The sequence below is a fragment of the Taudactylus pleione genome, unplaced genomic scaffold (genome assembly GCF_031769625.1).
Source record: "Taudactylus pleione unplaced genomic scaffold, aTauple2 ptg000349l, whole genome shotgun sequence".
Taxonomy (NCBI): domain Eukaryota; kingdom Metazoa; phylum Chordata; class Amphibia; order Anura; family Myobatrachidae; genus Taudactylus; species Taudactylus pleione.
In genome coordinates this window covers 900,827-922,968 of record NW_028284750.1, presented here as the reverse complement: position 1 = coordinate 922,968, position 22,142 = coordinate 900,827, and the positions used below count along the sequence as shown (strand labels likewise).

Here is a 22,142-nt window from a genome sequence, read left to right as displayed (position 1 = left end):
GGTTTCGGGGTGCTGCACCTTTGTGTGGGAGTACCTTTCCCGCACTGAAAACGTATGGGGGTAGTGGGGGTAAGGTGTGCTCTTCCTGCTAGTAGTGGTGATGGTGATGACTTGTGTGTGTTTGTGAGTGGTGTTAATTAGAATGTTTCTTCTGGTGGTGGTGGTGTTTTGGGAGTGAGGAGGGTGTGGTTGGGTATGGAGTGTAGTTTGGAGTAATGTGAAAAGGGGAATGGAATAGGATCAAAATGAGGCCAGCGAGACGCAGTAATTTGGGGCAAAATCTTTTATTGAGTAGTCACAATGCTGCTCTGTTAAGATCCTGGGCAGGTGGGTGGGGTTCAGTGATGGGTAGTGATGAGACTGGGGAGGTAGGTGGACCCTTTTAGGGGGCTCCTTCCCGTGCGGTTCAGTGACCTTGCACGTCACCCCTGCTGGACCTATGGTCGACAGTCTAGGTCAGTGTTGGCTAACCTTGACACTCCAGCTGTTATGGAACTACATAACCCAGCATGCACTGCTACAGTTTTGCTATTAGGGCATGCTAAAACTGTGGCAAGGCATGCTGGGATATATAGTTCCACAACAGCTGGAGTGTCAAGGTTAGCCAACAGTGGTCTAGGAAGTCTCGGGGGGTGGGGGGATATGCAGAGTGGGTTGGAACACCTGTGCGGCATCCCGCGTGTTGGTGTGAGACTTGGCAGTATTTACCTACCGGTAGGTTTTTTGTTATGGTGATGTAGGTCGACGTTGCGGCCGTTGCAGATAGGTTGGAAGCTGCAGGTTTGTTGGTGAGCTGGATCAGCGTGTTGCTGGTGTGCTGCAGGTGCACGGCTGTTGTGATTGGTCTGCGGAGGTCAGCGACTGGAGTATGCAGCTGAAGTTGGCTCTTGGTCGTGCCACTGGTGGTGCGGAGCCAGAGGTGTGGATGGGTGAGCCGCTGGGAGGCTGGGTTGCAGCGTGTGTGCTGGGACCACCCGTGGGGGGTGGTCTGCCCGGGATACTGATTCAAAAAAAGCCAGGGAGGAGGGGGGATGTGGAAAGTGTGACCGGGATGGAGCTGGTCACTGGCGATGTTGGCTGGGCGGACTTGCGGCCGGATGTACGGGATGCTCTTATCACTGACGGTCCCTCGTGGAAATGGGGGTCGACGGTGGAGACACCCCTGGCCAGGAGTGAATTGCTGAGCACGCCTGGGAGCAGGGGGTTTGAGAGGCTGGTCCAGGGTGGAGCCGGTCACTGGAGGTGTGAGCGGTGCGGACCAGCAGGCGGGTGGGCTGAGAGCTTTCTGCACTGGTGGTCCCTGGTGGGGATGGGGATGTTTAGTGGAGGTCAGCCTGGATTGGTGTCGGGTTTGATGTGAGGGTCTCCAACGCGTTTCAGCACAGGTGCCTTCTTCAAGGAGGTGTGAGAGGATCAATGCTTCTGAGGTTCTTATGTAGGGCACTTCCGGGGGTGGGGGTGTGATCAGGTGACTCATGGGGCCAATGGTGTGTTTGAAAGGTAATGTGGTGCAGGTGTGTGCAGGGACTTGCTGAATGGTGATGCGGTGCAGGTGTGTGCAGGGACTAGCTGGAGTGATAAGTGTAATCATATTAGGTCAATGGTGTGTTTGAGAGGTAATGTGATGCAGGTGTATACAGAGACTTGCTGAATGATGATGCGGTGCAGGTGTGTGCAGGAACTAGCTGGAGTGATAAGTGTGATCAGATTAGGCCAATAGTGTGTTTGAAAGGTAATGCGGTGCAGGTGTGTGCAGGGACTTGCTGGAGTGATAAGTGTAATCATAATGGGCCAATGATGTGTTTGAGTGGTAATGTGATGCAGGTGTGTGTAGGGGCTTGCTGAATGATGATGCGGTGCAGGTGTGTGCAGGAACTAGCTGGAGTGATAAGTGTGATTAGATTAGGTCAATGGTGTGTTTGAAAGGTAATGCGGTGCTGGTGTGTGCAGAGACTTGCTGAATGATGCAGTGCCAGTGTGTGCAGGAACTACCTGGAGTGATGTGTGATCAGATTAGGCCAATTGTGTGTTTGAAAGGTAATGCGGCGCAGGTGTGTGCAGGGACTTACTGAATGGTGATACGGTGCAGGTGTGTGCAGGAAGTAGCTGGAGTGATAAGTGTAATCAGGTTAGGCCAATGGTGTTTTTTTTTTTTTTTTTAATGAAAGGTGATGCGGTGCCGTTGTGTGCAGGGACTAGCTGGAGTGATACGTGTAATCATATTGGGCCAATGGTGTGTTTGAAAGGTATTGCGGTGTATGTGTGTGCAAAGAATTGCTGAATGGCGATGCAGTGCAGGTGTGTGCAGGGACTAATGGGAGTGATAAAAGGTGAAGTGATAGGGGTTGGGGCTGGAGGAGAGCGTGGGTGGGCTGGTAGGAGATTACTTCGTTATAACTGATTTGACTTCGTTGTCAATGTTGAGTCCCCTGGGGGTTAATGTTTTCAGCGTGAATATCCATCTAAGTTCCTCCTTGTTGAGGATTTTGTTATGATCTCCGCCTCTCCAGTTTTTTTGCATGTGTTTGATTCCTATGAAAGTGGTGCCTTGTGTGCTGCTATGGTGGTATTCTTTGTAGTATACGGGTATGTTATGGTTCTCTGTTTGTTTGTTTGGTGATGTTTCTCAGATGTTCGGCAATTCTGGTCTTTAGTGGTCTGGTGGTCCTGCCTATATATTGTTGATTGCATGGGCATTGTATGAGGTAGATTACGTTGTTAGTGTTGCATGAAATGTGTTCTTTAATTTTATACATGGTGTTTGTCTGTGTGGTTGAGAATGTTGTAGTGGGTGTGGTGCTTCTATATTTTAGTGTGACGCAGTTGGTACATGAGCCGCAGTGGAAGAAACCCCCTGTGAGTTTGGAGTTGTCTAGAGTGCTTTGTGTTCGGATGGGGGGAGGAATGTGGTTGGATACGAGTTTATGGATGTTGGGGGCCTTGCGGTAATGACTTTGGGTCTGTTGGATAGGATACTTGTCAGTTGTGCATCTTCCTTAAGTAAGTGCCAGTGTTTGTTGATTCTTTTTATTTGTGTCGCCTGGGTGTTGAATTGTGTGATGAAGGGAACGTGGTTGTCTGTGTTTTGTGGTGGTTGTTTGTATTCCAGAAGTGGTTTCCTATCTTCTAGTCCTATTCAGGTGAGTGTATGCTTTGTCCGTGAATTGTTGTTTAAGTGTTGTGGCTTGTTCGTGATAGTCTGTGAGTTTTGTGCAGTTGCATCTGATCCGCTTCAACTGTCCTGTGGGGATATTTCTGAGCCAGGAGGGGTGATGACCACTACTAGAGAGGATGTAACTGTTGACGTCTACGGGTTTTTGAAAAGTCTTTGTCTGTATCTGGTGATTATCAATGTATATTTCTAGGTCTAAGAAGTTGACGGAGGATTGGCTGTAGTTGGTCGTGAATTTGAGGTTCCTGTCGTTGTTGTTGATGTATTGAATGAAGTCAAGGAGTGTGTGTAGGGGACCGTTCCAGATGCAGAGGACGTCGTCTATGTATCTGGTCCATAGGACCAAATTTGCATCCCAGTCATGACCCGTCCATATGTGGGAGTCCTCCCAACTGCTCATGAACAGGTTAGCATAACTGGGCGTGAACTTGGTCCCCATAGCGGTGCCAGTCCTCTGCAGGTGGAAGTCCCCATCAAACCAAAAGTAATTGTGTGTGAGAATGTATTCAATGCCCTGGAGGATGAATGCAATCTGTTCTGGTTCCAGTGTGTCGTCATGATTGAGATGGTGTTTGATGCTGTCAAGACCCTGTTGGTGATTGATGATGGTGTATAGGGATGTGACGTCGCTGGTGACTAACCAGTGGTCATCCCCCAGGTGGTGTCCTCGAGTATTTTCAGTATGTGTGTTGTGTCCTGTAAGTGTGAGCGTTGGCGTTTGACGTATGGTTGAAGATAGTGGTCGATGTATTGTGATAGATTAGATGAGATGGAATTGATGCCGGAAATGATGGGACTACCTGGAGGGTGTGTCATGCTTTTGTGTATCTTGGGGAGATAATAGAATACGGGTATGACCGGGTTTGGGTTACAGAATTGAATTGCAACCAACTTTGCAGACATGCTTTGCATATTTTCACAGTGCGCATGTTCTGGAGAAGAGTGTACACAAGTATCGATGATGCAAAGTGGTATTCAACTTCATGGTATCTCCATTTGCGGCTGAAGGGGCATAAACGTGTTTTAATGGGGTGCTCTGACATAGTATAAGTTCATGGCAGGCGTGTCAATGGCATTGCGGGCTATGCGGCATTATTATCTTTCATTTATATGTGCCACAAAGGCTCTGCAATGCTGCACAAAAGTGTAAAACCTAAAGCAAAGTACTTAAGTACAAAATGGTACAGACGAGAACATAACTTTACACTGCGCTGCCCGGGTTTAAATCTTTAAGGCATTAAGTTATGAATCAGTTGGATGTGACTGTCAACATTTTAAAAAATAGCAGCTCTTCCAACACATCCATTAGGAAAGTTCTGCCTTGCGCACGCCGCCGGGAGGTCCAACTGGGATCCCAACCACTCAATTAGGCATCTCACCCCTCCTGAAGTTTTCATCCAAATCCATCCAATGGAAGGCCCAGTTCAGGCTCCCTGGGTCAAAGTTCTGCCTAGCGTACACCAACGGGAGGTCCAACCAGGACCCTATCACCCCTAAAACCTAGCCAGGATCCAACTGGACCATCTCGCATCGGTTTCATCCCAATTGGTGCAGGGGTGTCCGATGCATAACCGGACAGACAGAATATAAAATTCCTTGGTTGGTTTGTTTGTCTGTCGGGCTAAAACAGCCTAGCAGGAACACTATTCTAATGCATACTTGCCGACCTTGGACTTAATCACGCTGGTAGAATCAAGGCATGTGGGGGGAACAGCATGATCACGTCACTGCGACCCCGCCTCCACCATTCAAAGTCACAATTTGTTGCATTGTACGAGGTGGGGGGTATGCACAATGACACAATTCAAGGTGGATTATGTTATCAAACCCCTAAATCTCTCAGTAAATAGGGAAGAGAAGCAGATGTCATGCCTTAGGCTGGCCTACTCTGACCTAACTTGGGATATAAGTATGTTCTAAAAGTGTTGGGGCTTAAGCAGCAATGGATAATACTTTATTAAATGTACAGTATTTTACCTTCATAAATTACAATTGAAGATTTACATTTTGGGATTTTAGTGGTGCTTTTGGGTGTTTTTAATCCCCTATATTCTTGTTTTACTGGGCCGTACTACTTTTTAGCAGTTATTGGTATTATTTCAGCTTTAAGATTTTTAATGCATAGTATTGTATGGAAAATTGAACAATTTGGGTAGATTTTTTAGTATGAAGAAAAAGGATAATTTTGTTTAATCAATGTATAAACTTCAATGCTGAGGCTTCAGTTTTTCCAGTCAGCTTTTTTCCTCACTTGTTTTCCTAAACCTCAGTTACAAAATCTATTGCGGAAAATACTAAAATGTTTAATTGAGAGACATTTTCCTGCTGAACCAATTGAATTTGTTCCACCGAAATGCCCATTACATTCAGTGGACTGGGGAATGCTTTGCATTTCAAATACTTATCTTCAATAAATACAAAGCCTACAAAATTATTGTTACATACTGTAGTAAAAATTATATTCCAAATCCATATAATAAGCAATAACGCGTATCTGTCTGTTTGTCCTTTATGCACGGCCAGCGTTTTGGACCTAGCGCGACCAAATTTGGCAGGGTGGTGTAGTTTGACCAGGATTAGGTTTTTGAATAGGTTTGAACTTCGTCAGGGCCACACACTGTCACACAATCCCTAAAAATTAGGTAAATCTTAAATTACACAGGTTCTGGGGCTGGCTCAAGTGGAAATTGACACCCTGCCAAAAATCTGTGTGAAAGCTACAAAAGTATTCTTTTAACCTCAGTCTGGTCAAACTTCATGACTCATGCAAGTTCATATTAAATCCAGAGTTAGTCCTTTTTAAAGTGACCATATATATTAGTCCTCTGTCTTTGCATGCAAGGGTGTAACTAGAACTTTGGAGGCCGCATAGCCAGATCTTAAATGGCTGTCTGCCCCTCCCTCGTGGTAAAAACACACACATACATTTGCCCCCACACAGAGCCTATTCGTGTTATGCCACACAGTAGTAGTGCCCCTTGCACATTGTCACACAGTAAAGCCTCTTACACTACACAGTAATGCCCCTTATGCCGCATAGTAGTAGTGTCCCATACAACACATTATTCCACACAATAGTAGTGCCCCTTACATATTATGCCACACAGTAATGCCCCTTACACATTATGCCCCCCCCCCGGCAACTCACCTCCCCATGTCCCTAAAGCAGCCCCTCGCCTCCCCTTGTGTGCCATTAGCAGATGTGGATTTTGGTGCCAGACTGCCAGCTAATTACACCTGGTGCACTGGCAGGCAGCGGCAGACATGGACGGACAGTGGTGGCGCCGGTCACGAGCCAATCTGAGCTTGCAGACTGGCAAGCAATCAGGTGCCAACACTGCTGATTGGCTGCCGGTCCACGACCTCTGATTGCTTCATGACCGGCGGCGCTGTTTTTTTGTCTGCCTTCCAGTGCACCAGCTGTAATCAACTAGTGGGCTGGCACCAAATTAACACTGCTGATACCCGGGCCCCCCTTGGCGGCCCTGACTGGACACACCTTGTGTGCGTGACTGGGTGCAGGGGGAGCGGTGGCCACAGAGGCAGCTCGGGCACCATAGCAGCCACACCTCTTACACCACTGTTTGCAAGCATGTTAGTAAATCGTGGGGTCCTTTTTAGGATCATTGGAATAGGGTGATAGGCGAGGACAATGTGAACAAATAAAGGCTGCATTTGTACTTCAGGGTCAAGTCTTACACCCGGGCAATGCCGGGTATCCCAGCTAGTAAAGAATAAGAGAAAATGTTTGGGTTACATTCCCAGGGGTAATATTTTAAAACAGGTGACTATTGGACAGTTGGAAGACATGGTGATGTGAATTCTTATTGGATAATAATACACCATCCTGCTGCATTGAAATGACTTGGTATATATGCCATGCAGCTCTCATTGTAACTGCATATAGTAATCTTACTTCATGCTTGAGGAATGCAGTTACAGAAAAGAACTGCATTCAGTATTTGCCTTTGAAGAGTATAAAATAGTAATGTTTCAGACATGTTGGTTTTGACAGAAAAAAATAAATAAATGGCATGTGTGTAACATAAATACACTGTGTAATATAATGTGTAATAACAGTGATGCTTGCCAACGATCTCAACCTCAAAACCAGAGAGAATTGGGAGTCTGGTAGAATGTGATATTTGAGTGGAAAAGTGTTAATAGCACAGCACTGAGGTCGGTAAATCCATCTTCCTCAAGTCCTGAAATGTCACAAGCATTAAAAAAAAAATCCCTAAAAGAAATTCCCTAATATTAATAAGCTAGGAATTCTCATTGCCATCTTATATCTGCCCACTTCTTTCCCAAATGCGCATATATATATATATATATATATATATATATATATATATATATATATATATGGGATGTGCAGGCTCGGATAGGTTCGAGTTTGCACGTGGAGTTCGGATTTTTCCCTCCAAAAAAACGGAACTCAGAACGAGGCAAAACGTCATCTTACATGGACGAACATCATCATTCCTGGTCTTTAGTCCAGGAATGATGATGTTCGTCCATGTAAGATGACGTTTTGCCTCGTTCTGAGCTCCGTTTTTTTGGAGGGAAAAATCCGAACTCCACGTGCAAACTCGAACCTATCCGAGCCTGCACATCCCTAATAAATATATATATATATATATATATATATATATATATATATATACACACACACACACACACACACACACACACCCCCCCCCCGTTCAAAAGTTTGGGTCACTTAGAAATGTCCTTATTTTTGAAAGAAAAGCACTGTGTTTTTCAATGAAGATAACATTAAACTAATCAGAAATGCACTCTATGCATTGTTAATGTGGTAGATGACTATACTAGCTGCAAACATCTGGTATTTAAAGGAATATCTACATAGGTGTATAGGGGCCCATTTCCAGCAACCATCACTCCAGTGTTCTAATGGTACATTGGGTTTGCTAAGCACGTTAGAAGACTAATGGATGATTAGAAAACCCTTGTGCAGTTATGTTAGCACAGCTGAAAACGGGTTTGCTTGTTAGAGAAGCTATAAAAATGGCCTTCCTTTGAGCTAGTTGAGTATCTGAAGCATCACATTTGTGGGCTCAATTATACTCTCCAGATGGCCAGAAAAAGAGAACTTTCATGTGAAAGTCTATTCGACAGTCTATTCTTGTTCTTAGAAATGAAGGCTATTCAGTGCGAGAAATTGCCAAGAAACTGAGCATTTCCTACAATGGTGTGTACTACTTCTTCAGAGAACAGCACAACAGGCTCTAATCAGAGTAGAAAGAAGTGGGAGACCCCGGTGCACAACTGTGCAAGAAGACAAGTACATTAGTGTCTCTAGTTTGAGAAATAGACGCCTCACAAGTCCTCAACTTGCAGCTTCATTAAATGGTACCCGCAAAACGCCAGTGTCAGCATCTACAGTGAAGAGGAGACTCCGGGATGCTGGCCTTCTAGGCAGAGTGGCAAAGAAAAAGCCATATCTGAGACTGCCCAATAAAAGGAAAAGATTAATATGGGCAAAAGAACAAAGACACTGGACAGAGGAAGATTGGAAAAAAGTGTTATGGACAGACGAATCGAAGTTTGAGGTGTTTGGATCACACAGAAGAACATTTGTGAGATGCAGAATAATTGAAAAGATGCTGGAAGAGTGCCTGACACCATCTGTCAAGCATGGTGAAGGTAATGTGATGGTCTGGGGCTTTGGTGCTGGTAAAGTGGGAGATTTGTAAAAGGTATTTTGAATAAGGAAGGCTATCACTCCAGTTTACAACGCCATGTCATACCCTGTGGACAGCGCTGGATTGCAGCCAATTTCTACCTCCAACAGGACAATGACCCAAAGCACACCTCCAAATTATGCAAGAACTATTTAGGGAAGAAGCAGGCAGCTGGTATTCTGTCTGTAATGGAGTGGCCAGCGCAGTCACCAGATCTCAACCCCATTGAGCTGTTGTTCGAGCAGTTTGACCGTATGGTACGCAAGAAATGCCCATCAAGCCAATCTAACTTCAGGAAGCGTGGGGTGAAATTTCTTCAGATTACCTCAACAAATTAACAGCTAGGTCTGCAATGCTGTAATTGCTGCAAAAGGAGCATTCTTTGACGAAAGCAAAGTTTGAAGGACAAAATTATTATTTCAAATAAAAATTATTATTTCTAACCTTGCCAATGTCTTGACTATATGTTCTATTCATTTTGCAACTCATTTGATAAATAAGTAAATTTTCATGATGTAAAACACAAAACTGTCTGGGTGACCCCAAACTTTTGAACGGCAGTGTGTGTGTGTGTGTGTGTGTATATATATGTGTATATATATATATATATATATATATATATAATCTCACAATACACATATGATGAAATAAATGCAGCGGTACTCCGGGTTTTGAAAAGTCAAACTTGACAATATTTCAAATCATGTGGATGGGTCATCATCCACATGATTTGAAATATAATCAAGTTTGTCTTTTCAAAACCCGGAGAGCCGCTGCATTTATTTAATCTTTTCACATATGCATCAGAGGGCACCCGGGTATGGCTTAATTACGGCGTGGACGAGTGCCGGGTTATCTGCCTAATAAATAAATTAAAAAATAATAAATATTATAATATATATATATATATATATATATATGTGTGTGTGTGTGTATATATATATATATATATATATATATATATATATATATATATATATATTATATGTGTGTGTGTATACACTGTGTAGGCCATAACATTAAAACCACTGACAGGTGAAGTGTATATCAGTGATTATCTCGTTACACCTGTCACAGGGTGGAATATTTTAGCTAGTAAGGGAACTTGATGTGTTAGAAGCAGGAAAAATGGGCAAGCGTAAATACAGTATCTGAGCGATTTTGACAAGGGCCAAATTGTGATGACTGGATCAGAGCAACTCAAAAAGGGCAGGTTTTGTGTGGTGTTCCTGGTATGCAGTGGTTAGTACCTACCAAAAGTAGTCCTAGGAAGGACAACCAGTGAACCGTCAACTAGATCATCGACACCCAAAGCTCATTGATGCGTGTGGAGAATGTAGGCTAGCCCATCTGGTAGGTAGGAAAGAAATATGCCCGTACTCGGTTTTACCCATATAATACATGGCACCAGCAGCATGGCAGTACTTACTAATGCCATAAATGTATACAAAACAGAAAAACTTTTGCCATCTACGCTAACAATAATATACTGAAAATTTGTGTGTGTGCAGCAAACAAAACAAAGGGGATTTTCATGACAAAATCACCTTGGTTTTATTTGCTGCACACACCCAAATTTGTAGGATATTATTGTTAGCACCGATAGCAAAAGTTTTTCTATAATAGAGAGGTGTCAGAACACACAGTGCATCGCAGCTTGCTGCATATAGGGGTGTGTAGTTGCAGACCGGTCAGAGTGCCCATGCTGACCCCTGTCCATCGTCGAAAGCATCTACAATGAGCATGTGTGCGTCAGAAATGGACAATGCAGCAATGGATGAAAGTGGCCTGGTTTGTCGAATCACATTTTCTTTTACATCTTGTGGACGTGTGCGTTGTTTTGCAGGGGCAGAGATGGCACTAGGATGCACTATGGGAAGAAAGCAAGCTGGCGGAGGCAGTGGCATGTTCTGCTGGGAAACCTTGGGTGCTGGCTAACATGTGGATGTTACTTTGACCCACCTCACCTACCTAATCATTGTTGCTGACCAATGCAAACAATGTTCAGGAATGGTTTGGGAAACATGACAAAAAGTTCAACGTGTGGACCTGACCTGCAAATTCCCCAGATCTCAATCCTCCCCCACCTCGCAACTTACAGTACTTAAATGATCTGCTGCTAATGTCTTGATGCCAGATACCACAGGACACCTTCAAAGGTCCTGTTGAGTCTCAACGAGTCGGAGCTGTTTTGACAGCAAGAGGTGGACCTACACAATAATAAGCAGGTGGTCTTAATGTTATGGCTGATTAGTGTGTGTATGTGCTGGTGTATCTGCATGCGAAAAGCTACGTTAGTGGAATTGTAACGTAGCGTTTCGTATGCAGATACACCCGCAGTCACTCAGATTATAGGCATGCTGAATATAATTTTAATCAGCCGAAGCTGCTTGTGCTAACTATTCGCATCGCTGTGCGAATAAGATGCATTTGAAGGTAAAAAGTCACACAAAAAGACCTCAGTGCTATCGAGTCATGCCACGGCATGTCGTGACTAGAAGGGCTGTTTAGCGGAACCTGCTAACAGAAGGACACATGCGCAGGTTGAGACACTGCTAAGCTTTACGGGTCCGTACATGAAAACACACGCTGTGAAAGTGTGATGTACCTCCCTAGTTGATCCATTAATATGATCGTTTGGCTCTATCAGGTCATTTTGAGAACATCACCTTACTGAAAGACAGAGAGAAATCTCCAACATTTACCTTATATTTGAGCTATCACTCGATATGTACCCCTGAAGAAGTCCTGTATGTTGACGAAATGCATTCGGTCAATGGTGTAACAGCCTGTCTCCATCTTCTGAGAAACCCGCCTATGAGTTCACACTTGTAATGATATTGTATTTTATAGTGTTTGTATACCAAGAATAACATATTCAGGTATCTAAAAACTTACTATCAAGAGGTTTAATTATTGGGTGACTTATTTTATATTGTGAATTATTGTAAATTTAATTTGATCCAACATTGGTGAGAGGATAAACAGTGCACCCGAGGTATTTGTTATTGTTATATATGTTTTAGACAATGCTAGAATACCATGTCATTTGTAAAGTACAAAGCGAAATACATTTTATTGGATAGGAGAGCGTGAAGGTTGTTTCCCAGTATATATGTAAAAAAGAAGAAATCCAAAATAGTCTGATATTGTTAATGAAAGACCAATAAATATCTGAGTAACCCCCTTGAGTAAATACGCTTACTCATCTGTAACCACTTGGAAACTTTTAACATCAGAAACGGGTCCTTGCAACTAAGCACATGTAAATTAAGGAGTAAGAAAACTGCACATGGAGGGATACCTTCACAAGTATTTATTTTACATATAGATAAAAACAAAAACCATTTAAACAAAAGCAAAATAGGAACATAAATGTCCAGGTGACAGGTTGTACTTGCTGAAGATGGTAAACAGCATGTATATGGGGTCAGACTCTGGATCCTAGTATCCCCAAATGGCAATTTTGGAAGGTCCAGATTGGGAGAGACCTTCGCTTGTGATTTAGACAGTTACCCAACATGTTTGAGCTATGATGCTCTTCCTCAAGGCAATGTGTGGTTAAATGTATGCGGGGGTCCATTTATAAAAGCGCCCAGTCAGTTTAAAAGCCATAACCGGAAGTGACATCAGATTCGGCAAACAGGGGAGCTTGGCTGGCACCTGTCTTCTACCTTGGTGCTGATGTGACTATAAGTGAAGCGCTGTCTTGCGTAGTCATGTGCTCTGGACGCCCAAATTTATTTGTAGTTTCTATGGCAACCTTATTGTTTACACAAAAAGATCCCATTCTTACAGTAGTACAGAAATTATTTTAATTTTGTGGAAGCCGTTCCCACATGGCATAATACATAACAGAAAACAGAGGGAATAATTGGTATCGTAGCATTAAAAATTAAACAAAACATTTGGCGATGTATATATGTATTGGGATATATAAAATTAATTCATAATACATTGTTTAACGTACTGACGGATTTGTTAATTTTATTTTCCCTAATAAGAACTATTCACTTTGTTTACTTTGATTTATTTGTCTTTAATCAATAATATCACACACTTTTGGATTTTCCCTTTTTCACATATATACCGGGATTCCATCCTGCAGAGTCCAGTGACACCACGCTCTCCTGTACAAGGAAGTTTATTTCCTTTTGCACTTTACAAATAGCGCCATGTACAGCTCTCTTTGGGTGAATAGAAGTGAGCTCAGGCATGCAGTTAGGATTCACACCTTACTCCTACTCTGGCTCTAGAAGAGGCAGAGAGACCTTTGTAGCCTTATACAACGCAGCCAAACTTTGCTTTGATATCAGAAAACATCTGTGATACTTTCTGTACAGTTGTATTAAATCTGTTTAGAATTAGTTGCTTTCTTCAGTTGATCACAATTCCTGCTTTGTAAGTTGTGGCGGCAGTTGATTAAAGTTAGTGTTGCTGAGCTTGAAAATAACAAAAGGCTGCAAACGGTTCCAACTAAGACAAGGCCAAGAAATTGGGAAAATTCTTGTATATCTGCAAATTATTTAGTTTACAATGAAAATATTAGACCTCTTCATAGGGATTAGCTAGGAAAGTTTTGTTCTCCCAGATATATTTACTTCTAAGATGCCAGTCACATTTTCTTCTAAGGAGTACCATCTGCAGAGTATTTGATCGGGAGAGTGGCAGGGTCTCAGAGTGGCTATGCAGCCAGCTGTTATAATGGGATGTAGTCAGCATCCCAAACCCAACCTGTTATAAATGTACATTTTTTTTTTTTTTAATGATTCTTTAAAAACATTGAGAAACTAAGTATAATTTTATCAATCCAGAACTTTTAATTGTTGTTTGGTTTATGCAAACTTATGGTTGATTTGTTGCCCCTTCCCTAGTATACACAATTTTTATCGACAAATAATATATCAACAGGATAATGCCGATGGCAGTTATAATCATGGTTCAAGCATTTATATGTAACCATTTTAATGCATCATGTTTAAAGTTGTAATGCCGACAGTTAAAATGCTTGTACTAGTATTCTCCTGTCGGCATATTCACTGCCGACCTATTGATTGTCAACAAAATGTATGTATTCCAACTCCTCCTCTGGTTCCTTTATCTAGCCCCTTATTTCTGACCAGTGCTGACCTTTTCCCATTTCTAACCTTTTCTTTCTTATGTCCCCTTTTATTTTCTACATGGAGTTTTGTGGTTTTTTTTGTTTGTTTATGCATTTCTGTTAAAGTCCAGTCATGTCTGGTAAACGGCATCATAATCCTCCATAGCCCAAGTGATATTCCTGTCAATCAATCTTGCCTGTCAAAAGCAATTCATTTAGCTGCTGTTTTAGCAATCACGCCTGTATGAGCCTAGTCATTTCTTTGGATGGGTTTACCGGCAGTTTCACAGTGGTTTTAAAAACCATTGCTTGGTAAATTTGGGTATTCTATTCTATTCTTTCCAAGGTCTAAAATCACAAAGTGTGCTCTCTTGGCAGGTTTATGGTGGTTTTGGCCTTAGTGAATAAGCGGGTTGCAAAACCATCAGGATTTAGAACCCGCCGCTCAGTAAATTTAGCCCTTAGTATACTATTTTGAAATCCATTAATACTTATTCCTATATGTTTGGTTTGCTTTCAGAAGAGAAGAGGAACAGTGTAAATTCAAGTGCAGAATCTGTCAGTTCATCCTATGCAAACAGCTCATTGAGCTCCAGCTGTGTTCAGCGCACCAACATGAATAATCTCAATTCCAGTGACCCCGACCTGGAAGTCATTAAAGTGAGCAGGCCAAATTCCCTGTAAGTACTGTGCTTGTGCTGAAACTATTACAGTTGTTAAGCAGTGGCATGATGTTAACATGAGAATAGTTCTATATATCGCATGTATAATACTTTTACTGGCACAGACCACATGCAGTTTCAGCTAACAGCAGTTTCCGGGGAAATACTACATTTAATACTGTACTGTTTTTAGATTTTTATATTATTTTTTGTATATTTACTATCTTTAAAATGTATGTCACTGCAAACTTTTCCATTCATGCCTTAAGCTGGGTATACACTTACTATCGCAGAGTGTCCACAAAAGAGAAGATTTCAGTTTACAGTGAGTGTAAAGACAGCTCCTACCTGAGGGGGTTACTTCATAATGAAGAAAATTCCACTTTGAGTGAAGATTTTCTTAATTTCTGCACCCTGTCCCTTTTTGGGACAGTCCTAATCTTTGAGATCAACCCCCCCTGCTCACTACACAAATGCTTAAACAAGGAGAAGCCTACTCTCCAACAGTGCCATGCTCACTGATTACCTCAGCTGTAACTGTGAGGGGTAAATGGGAGTGCGGGAGAAGGATGATATTAGTGTGGAACATTACTGAGCGAGAGCTTGATTCAGAGTTGTATGCGATGCTGATCTTTTCGCAAATGGGGCGATTTTTTTTTTGCACTGCGCAAGTGTTGAGGTACAGTACCGTAGTCGCTTGCTGCAAGTCTCTATTCACACTGTGAGTGACCGGCAGGCGTTTGTGAGTGGCAATGGGGAGTGTCGGCTAAAAACGCAGGCGTGTATCAATTGTTTTGGGGGTGTCAAATCCTGTAACTATCATCCCGTACGCAGGAAACCGGGCTCCAGTATCCTTTCTGAGTGACCATAGATTCACTCATGGAGTCGATGTTTGCCTGATCTGCGTCTGATGCTGCATACAGCATGTATACGCAGTTGCGGACAGCTGCGATGGCTCCGGTGCGCGTCTCAGTAAAAGTCCCTGCGACTCTTCCATTAGCTTATTTGCGCACATCTTCAGCTAAAAAAAACGCATCTGTGGCAGCATTAGCGTGCAACTCTGCTTCAGGCCCAGAGACCTACAGTATATGAGCTCTGATAAGTTTCCCTTTTCAGTCCAGGCAATGAGCCAGACCGTATTGCTTAGCAGGCATTTTTGGAAACCAGATAGACAACTATGTGACCTGAGTCTCTGGTACGCATTCCTTTTTGTTTGAGATTGTTGTCTGTGACTGAGCTGTATATAGTTCAAGTTCCCTGACAGGGCCACCATGACATAAAGCTAGGTTAGCCACTTTCAGGAGTCCATCTTCTATCTGGTAAAAGTGGGTCCATTGTAGGATTTAATGAGGGATGACGCAGGGCTTAGAGATTCAATCTGTTCTATCGTCTGTTTCATTTCAGTGTAAATCATAGTTAGAGTGCATGAATTATGCAGATAAGTTGGTGGCTTCATGTGCAGGATTGTTTTTGAAGAGAAGATTTAAAAATGGTTTGTACTCTGATGCGGTTTAGTGTGTATTATGCAGCCCGTGCACCAGTTTGTTTACACTTTACTATAATCTTCTGTGAAGGAAGGAATAAATAATAACTGGACCAACTAAGCACTTTTATAGTGACCACACAAATGCAGACACACACTGCATTATTTCACTGAGCTCTCACAAATAGTAAAATGATTATTCAGAAATAGGATTATCCAGATTTAGAAAATGTCTAGTAACTGATGACGGTTGTAGCTATGTATGTGGACATAGTGAATTTTCTAGCGTTGCCAACGTGTAGTTGAAGAATTACACCTCACTGTAACCTTCCCCCTTCTGGTATGTTGAAGCATCATGTTGCAATACAAGAATATTCCATTGCACTGCTGTAGGGCGACACAAAAAGGTTATTTTGTCTTTAATTTTCCCCTTCCATTAAAGATGCATTTTTGATAATGTAATGAATGTTGATGGCCTGTTCATAAGTGTTTGTGTCCATTCAGTGAGCTTTGGCACAGTACAGCATGGCCGATCTCCCTGGCATTCTTCATCCTATCCTTGGGAAGACTTGTTGGCGTCACTTCACATTATTGGACAAGGCCCAGGGGTGTGTACTGTGGCTGATGCATTTTGTCGAATATACTTCTTCCAGAGCATCTGGATATTTGTTATTCTAAAGTATTCTCTAATGCAGTGGTTCTTTACTTTGTTGGAGGTACTGAACCCCGCAAGTTTCATACGTGCCTTCACCGAACCCTTCATAGTTGGAAAAATAAAATGTTTTGTTTTTTTTTTTAAATTCAAAACATAGAGATATATATTTTATTAGTTGCACAAAATTAACCATGCCTCAGTTCCACATAAAATCACTGTGTTCAAAGAACAAAACAAAAATGCCATAAAAGTATTGTGTGAATGCCAAAGTATATTAATGCACCTGGCGAACGGATTGGACACACACCTCCACCAAAACCCTAGGGCAGGGGTGGCCAACCAGTCAGAGGCAAAGAGCCCAAAAATATCTGTAGGTATGTCAAAGAGCCGAGATCATATGCACGGCGAAACCGCACGTGCAAAAAGGGTGTGGCCATCTAGGTCATGCCCTTGGTATGATGTTTGTAGGAGCATGTAAAAGCGCATGAACGCAATCACCGTGGAGGTAACTATTAAAGGGAAATAAAAAGTCAGAACAATATAAGACACATAGGAAAAAAACAGATCCATATAAAATGCACTGAAAAAGCCACAACCACATAAAATGCATTGAAAAAAAAAAACAGATTCACATAATACAATCCAACCCCCCCTGTTGTCACTCCAGTCCCCCACATGTCACTTTAGCAGCCTCTCATGTGTCACAGCAGCAGCCCCTCCATGTGTCAATCCAGCAACCCCCCATCTGTCACTTTAGCAGCCCCTCATGAGTCACTCCAGCCCGATATGTCATTCCAGCAGACCCTCATGTGTCACAACAGCATCCCCTCGTGTGCCACTCCAGGCCCCTTCTCTCTCCCTGGGCCACTCCAGTCTAGCCACCTTCCCCCACACACCCTCTTACTCCACAGGCCACTCCACACACCTCACATGTCACAAATAAAATAAAGAAACAAAAAAAAACCCACAGCTCTTTCCCTGTTGCGGCTGTTTGTGTCACGTAGGTAGGCTCCGGCATCTGCGGCCGTGTCCTCTTCGTGGCTGCAGGTCCAGTCACAAGTTGAGCTCTGCCTCCTGTTTGCTGCGTGACATCACTACATCGCCCATATATGCCTCCGGAGCGGAGCAGACTGCTTCAACAAAGGATGTGGCTCCTCTGAACAGCTGCATGCCTATCAGAGGAGGCTATCAGTGTCAGTCAGGGGAGCCAGCACGGGATCCGCATCAGAACAAAGAGAGAGCCACAGGTTTACCACCGCTGCCCTAGGGTTTCAATCGAACCCAGGTTAAGAACCACTGCTCTAATGTTTAATCTTCATTATACATTTTTATCAGCCTTTTGTTGGAGACATTTATACATTTTAAGCTCCTGTTTTAGTGAAGGAAACTTTTTAAGGATAATAAAATATTCAATTACTGTTTAAAAGTATACAATAAATAAGCACTTAGTCCATATTTATTTGAAGAAATATTTACACTGAGCAGCTGTTAGCAGCTGGTTTATATTACAATTCTATCCCCCTAGCTCACTATGGAACATTATTATTTTCCTACTGATTTTAGTATTCTAGAGTAGGGAATCTGTATGCAATGGCGGCGGCTGTTACCCGCCGGATCAAATACAGACAGCGGCAGCCCGGCGGGTCGAAATCCCGACTGCAGCAGGTAAGTAAAAATCCCAACGGATTTTGGTAAGTATTTTAACCATTACCCTAACTCTTCCCCTAACCCAACTCTCCCGCAGCCTAATGCTGGGTACACACTAGCAGATATATTGGCCGATCACTCGTATATATCTGGTCAGCCAATTCCCGTACACCTGCTGCAGAGGCCGCGGGGAGGAGGGTGTGCGATAACCACACTTGTACCCTGCGGGAAGCGATGATGAATAATGAAAGGTGCTGCATGTTACAGTTCTTGCTAAAAATTGGAGCCCAGAGTCCTAAATATCTGTTCTAAGAAATTTTGATGATAAAGAATTAAGTAGAAGATAAAAGAATTTACTTGGGGTTTGTTATGGTCTTCTTAGAACGGGTGGGGAACCTTTTGTCTGCCGAGGGCCATTTTGATATATATAACCTTGTTCGCGGGACCGTTGCAGGCCACGCCCCCTCCGTGTGATGTCACACAGGCACGGGCCACAATCGCCAGTGATTACAGCAGTGCCTGGAGCATCCTGAGGATGCTCCGGAGAGCTGTAAAGGGCTGTGGTGTGACCGTCGAAGCATCCTAAGGACGCTGCAGGTGGCAATGCTGCATAGATCCTGGCTGCAGGCTGCCATTCTAGGCACCTTGCTATCCAGATGAGGCTAGCAGAAAAAAGCTCCAAGGGCCAGACCAAATGATTCCGCGGGCCTTATATGGCCCCCGAGCCTGAGTTTCCCCATCCCTGTCTTAGAAAGTAAGAGAATAGACAGGCCATACTGTTAAAGTCGATGCATAAGGAAATTTATGTATTAATTGATGTTACTGGTTGTTAGGTTTTAAGAAAACTAATCTATAATTAATAGTTAAGTAAATTGAGGATGTTTGAACTTGATGTAATTGACAGTTGAAGCTTACTTTTACATGTTATGCATTTTATACTGGCAATCAATATGGGACTGTGGATGTTAAAAGCCTTTGTGTGTAGGAGTTAGTATTGTATTGCTGTTGTCTACCCATGAAACTTTTTCATACTACAATCAGTCAGGCGTTTTACTTAGAAGATATTCCCAGTATAATCACATGCTCATTAGGTATGCTTTTGTACTTGCTGTATTCTTCCTCTACCACCGAGAGCACATATTTCATTTCTGTGATTTCACCGCTTGCTTTTTGTAAAGAGGCTTTGTTCTGTAAGCTTGTTAGACGGGTTTTAGTAGTTCTGTGTTATTTGGGTGTCATCCATATTTAATTGAGTTTGAAATGGTGGAAATAAAGGGTAACACTGAATTTTCACACAAAATATTTCACAGTTCATCCATTGTATGTCATTTTACATTTTATTTTTACGATTAACATCTAAATTATTTCAATCTAACTAAACACTATAAGGGTAATTTATATACAGGCTCACAACACAAGTGATCCATTGTGACATCATGCGCTTGCATTGTGTGAAGGCACCTGGTTTTAAAAGTACAGATGTGTCCATATACGCCTATTCTCAATTGTGCCAAATAGCCCGTTTAACGCACCACAGACTTTGCGACTTAACCACTCCATAACACTAATCTTAAGCAACCAGTAGACTATAAGCGATTAAGAGGCAAACTGAGAAAAATTTTGCATAATGGAGGTAAAAGTAGCCAAACTGAGGATAAAGTACACAATCTAGGATGAACAGACAAAAGATAGCCCTGATACGTGTGCCCGGCGCAATGTATCTTTCATGTCCACATACAACTGACTTCCCTGTGCACTAAACAGCCGGTCTAATTGCGCCATGCCGTGGCGTGACTCGGTAGCACTGAGCGTATTTTCGTGCAACCTTTTACCTTCAAATGTGTCTTATTGCAAATATGACACACAAGCAGCTTGTTCGTGATATTCGCATCACGGAGGTAAGATGTATGTGGACACATCTGTACCAATTCCTTTGCATCATAAAAACTATTCCCAGGTACCTACTGTACAATTTGCAAACTAAGGGCCTGATTCCGTAAGGAACGCAGTTGCTAGTATGCACGCAATCGGTCAATTAATTCGCACTGCGTATGCATCGCAGTGTGTGAACTAGCAATTGCGATGGGAACTGTGTTTGCAGAGGCTACGCAGACCCAGAGCAGAGTGATTGACAGGAAGAGCCCTTTGTGGGTGATAACGGGGGGGGGGGGGGGTCGGGCAAACACAGGTGTGCCAGTGCGTTTCAACGCCGTTGCAGGGGCGTGCATGAATTAGCCAATGCGTGGCTATAAGCAGCCAAAGCACTGATAGCGTGCGTGGCTGTTAGCAATTTCTGAGTAAGGTCAGGGCGTGTGAAAGTGTGCATATGGGTCCGATGTTACTTGATGTTACCGATGGTTTCACTATGTTCTCCCTGTATACGCATGTGAATAAGGGGAAGTCAGGATGTGATCGCAATGTAAATGCAAATATTTCAATAGCACCGCTGATATTAGCAACTGCGGTGCGTGCATATAAGCAGAATAGCGATCTATGCTGAATCAGGCCCTATTTAAGGAGAACGTAGCAAAATTAGGGAAAAAGAGCACAGTACGGGAATCACGCTAAGTGTCTCGCGCCACATGGCACAAACAGGGATTGTTGGATGAGGGCACATTTTGTAAGTGCATGGATTTGTGAGCCACAGGGATTATGGCATCTCTGAGACTCTTTCCAATTAGTTAGTCTAAGTGTGTGCCCTGATAAATGTCGGGTAGGTGCATCTGTGGCACCTGTTTGTGGAAAGAGGAAAAATTACATTTTGTTTTGTAGGATGAGCTTATTTGAATTACCGTAGCTGGTAGGGTTAGTGAAAGCAATATTTAGGTGGGAGTTCTCTGTTCTGCTGGTGGCTGCAGACTTTTTTTTCCCCTGACTATCTTTCTGCTCAAAGTTCCTGGAAATAAAATCTTGTGTTTAATGGGACTTTTTAAGAGGCATATGTAATATAGTCATGAAAGTACCTTATTATCAGGACTGATAGCAGATGTACAGTACATGAAGCTAAATTGAGCAGTATTTCATAAGAAACACTGGCCCTGATTCAGAGCCGGATGCTCTGACAGAGCGCTCGTTCTGAATCAGGGCCGGCCTTCTTGTTTTTTAGAGCGGCCTCCTGGCTGCTCGCATAGCTGTGGGTGACCACCCACAGCTATAGCGTGCGGCCAGGAAGATGGTTGCGATGGTCAAGACCATCGGGTTTGTGACGAGTCCCTTGTGGTAGGGTCTCGTTGCCGCAAGCCCCAGAGGGATTTCGGCTCTCTCAGAGCCGAAATCTCTCCCGCTGACATCACTCGTGATGTCAGTGGTGCCGCCCCCAAATGGAGGCGTTCACATGGGAACGCCTCTGTTTGGGCAGCCACTCCCCCGGCCCACCCACCAAAGGGGGCGTGCTGTCACTCAACATCGACAAGATGTTACAAGGGGGCCCTATGACTCGGGAGTTGCCCTGCAGAGGGTGGGGGTGGTGGTTCCACAATTAAAATGAATGCGGTGAGGTTGGAGAGAATCCTTGCACCAACAGGACCCTTGCAGAGAATCAGAAGGGGAGTGATGTCCTGTGCAGCCAAGGCTGCAGAATATTGTCACTGAGTGGAGGAAGAGAAAGTCATCCATATATTATGCTCAGCACATCTGTCTGTGTATTGCAGAGCCCCCTTGAAAATGCCCCCATATCGTGAGCAGGCGTTCCATTGCTTTAGGCAGTGTGATTGC

At 43.2% G+C, this 22,142-nt stretch overlaps 1 protein-coding gene across 5 annotated transcripts in view; it reads left to right on the top strand.

The window, feature by feature from the left end:
* The window catches only part of ARHGAP26 (Rho GTPase activating protein 26), a 629,130-nt gene that overhangs the window by 404,359 nt on the left and 202,629 nt on the right, over positions 1–22,142 (top strand). For all 5 annotated transcript variants that reach the window (XM_088444111.1, XM_088444115.1, XM_088444112.1 and 2 more), the window contains exon 20: positions 14,502–14,661. In XM_088444111.1, coding sequence (XP_088300237.1) covers positions 14,502–14,661 — 160 coding nt within the window. The remainder of the gene's footprint in view (positions 1–14,501; positions 14,662–22,142) is intronic.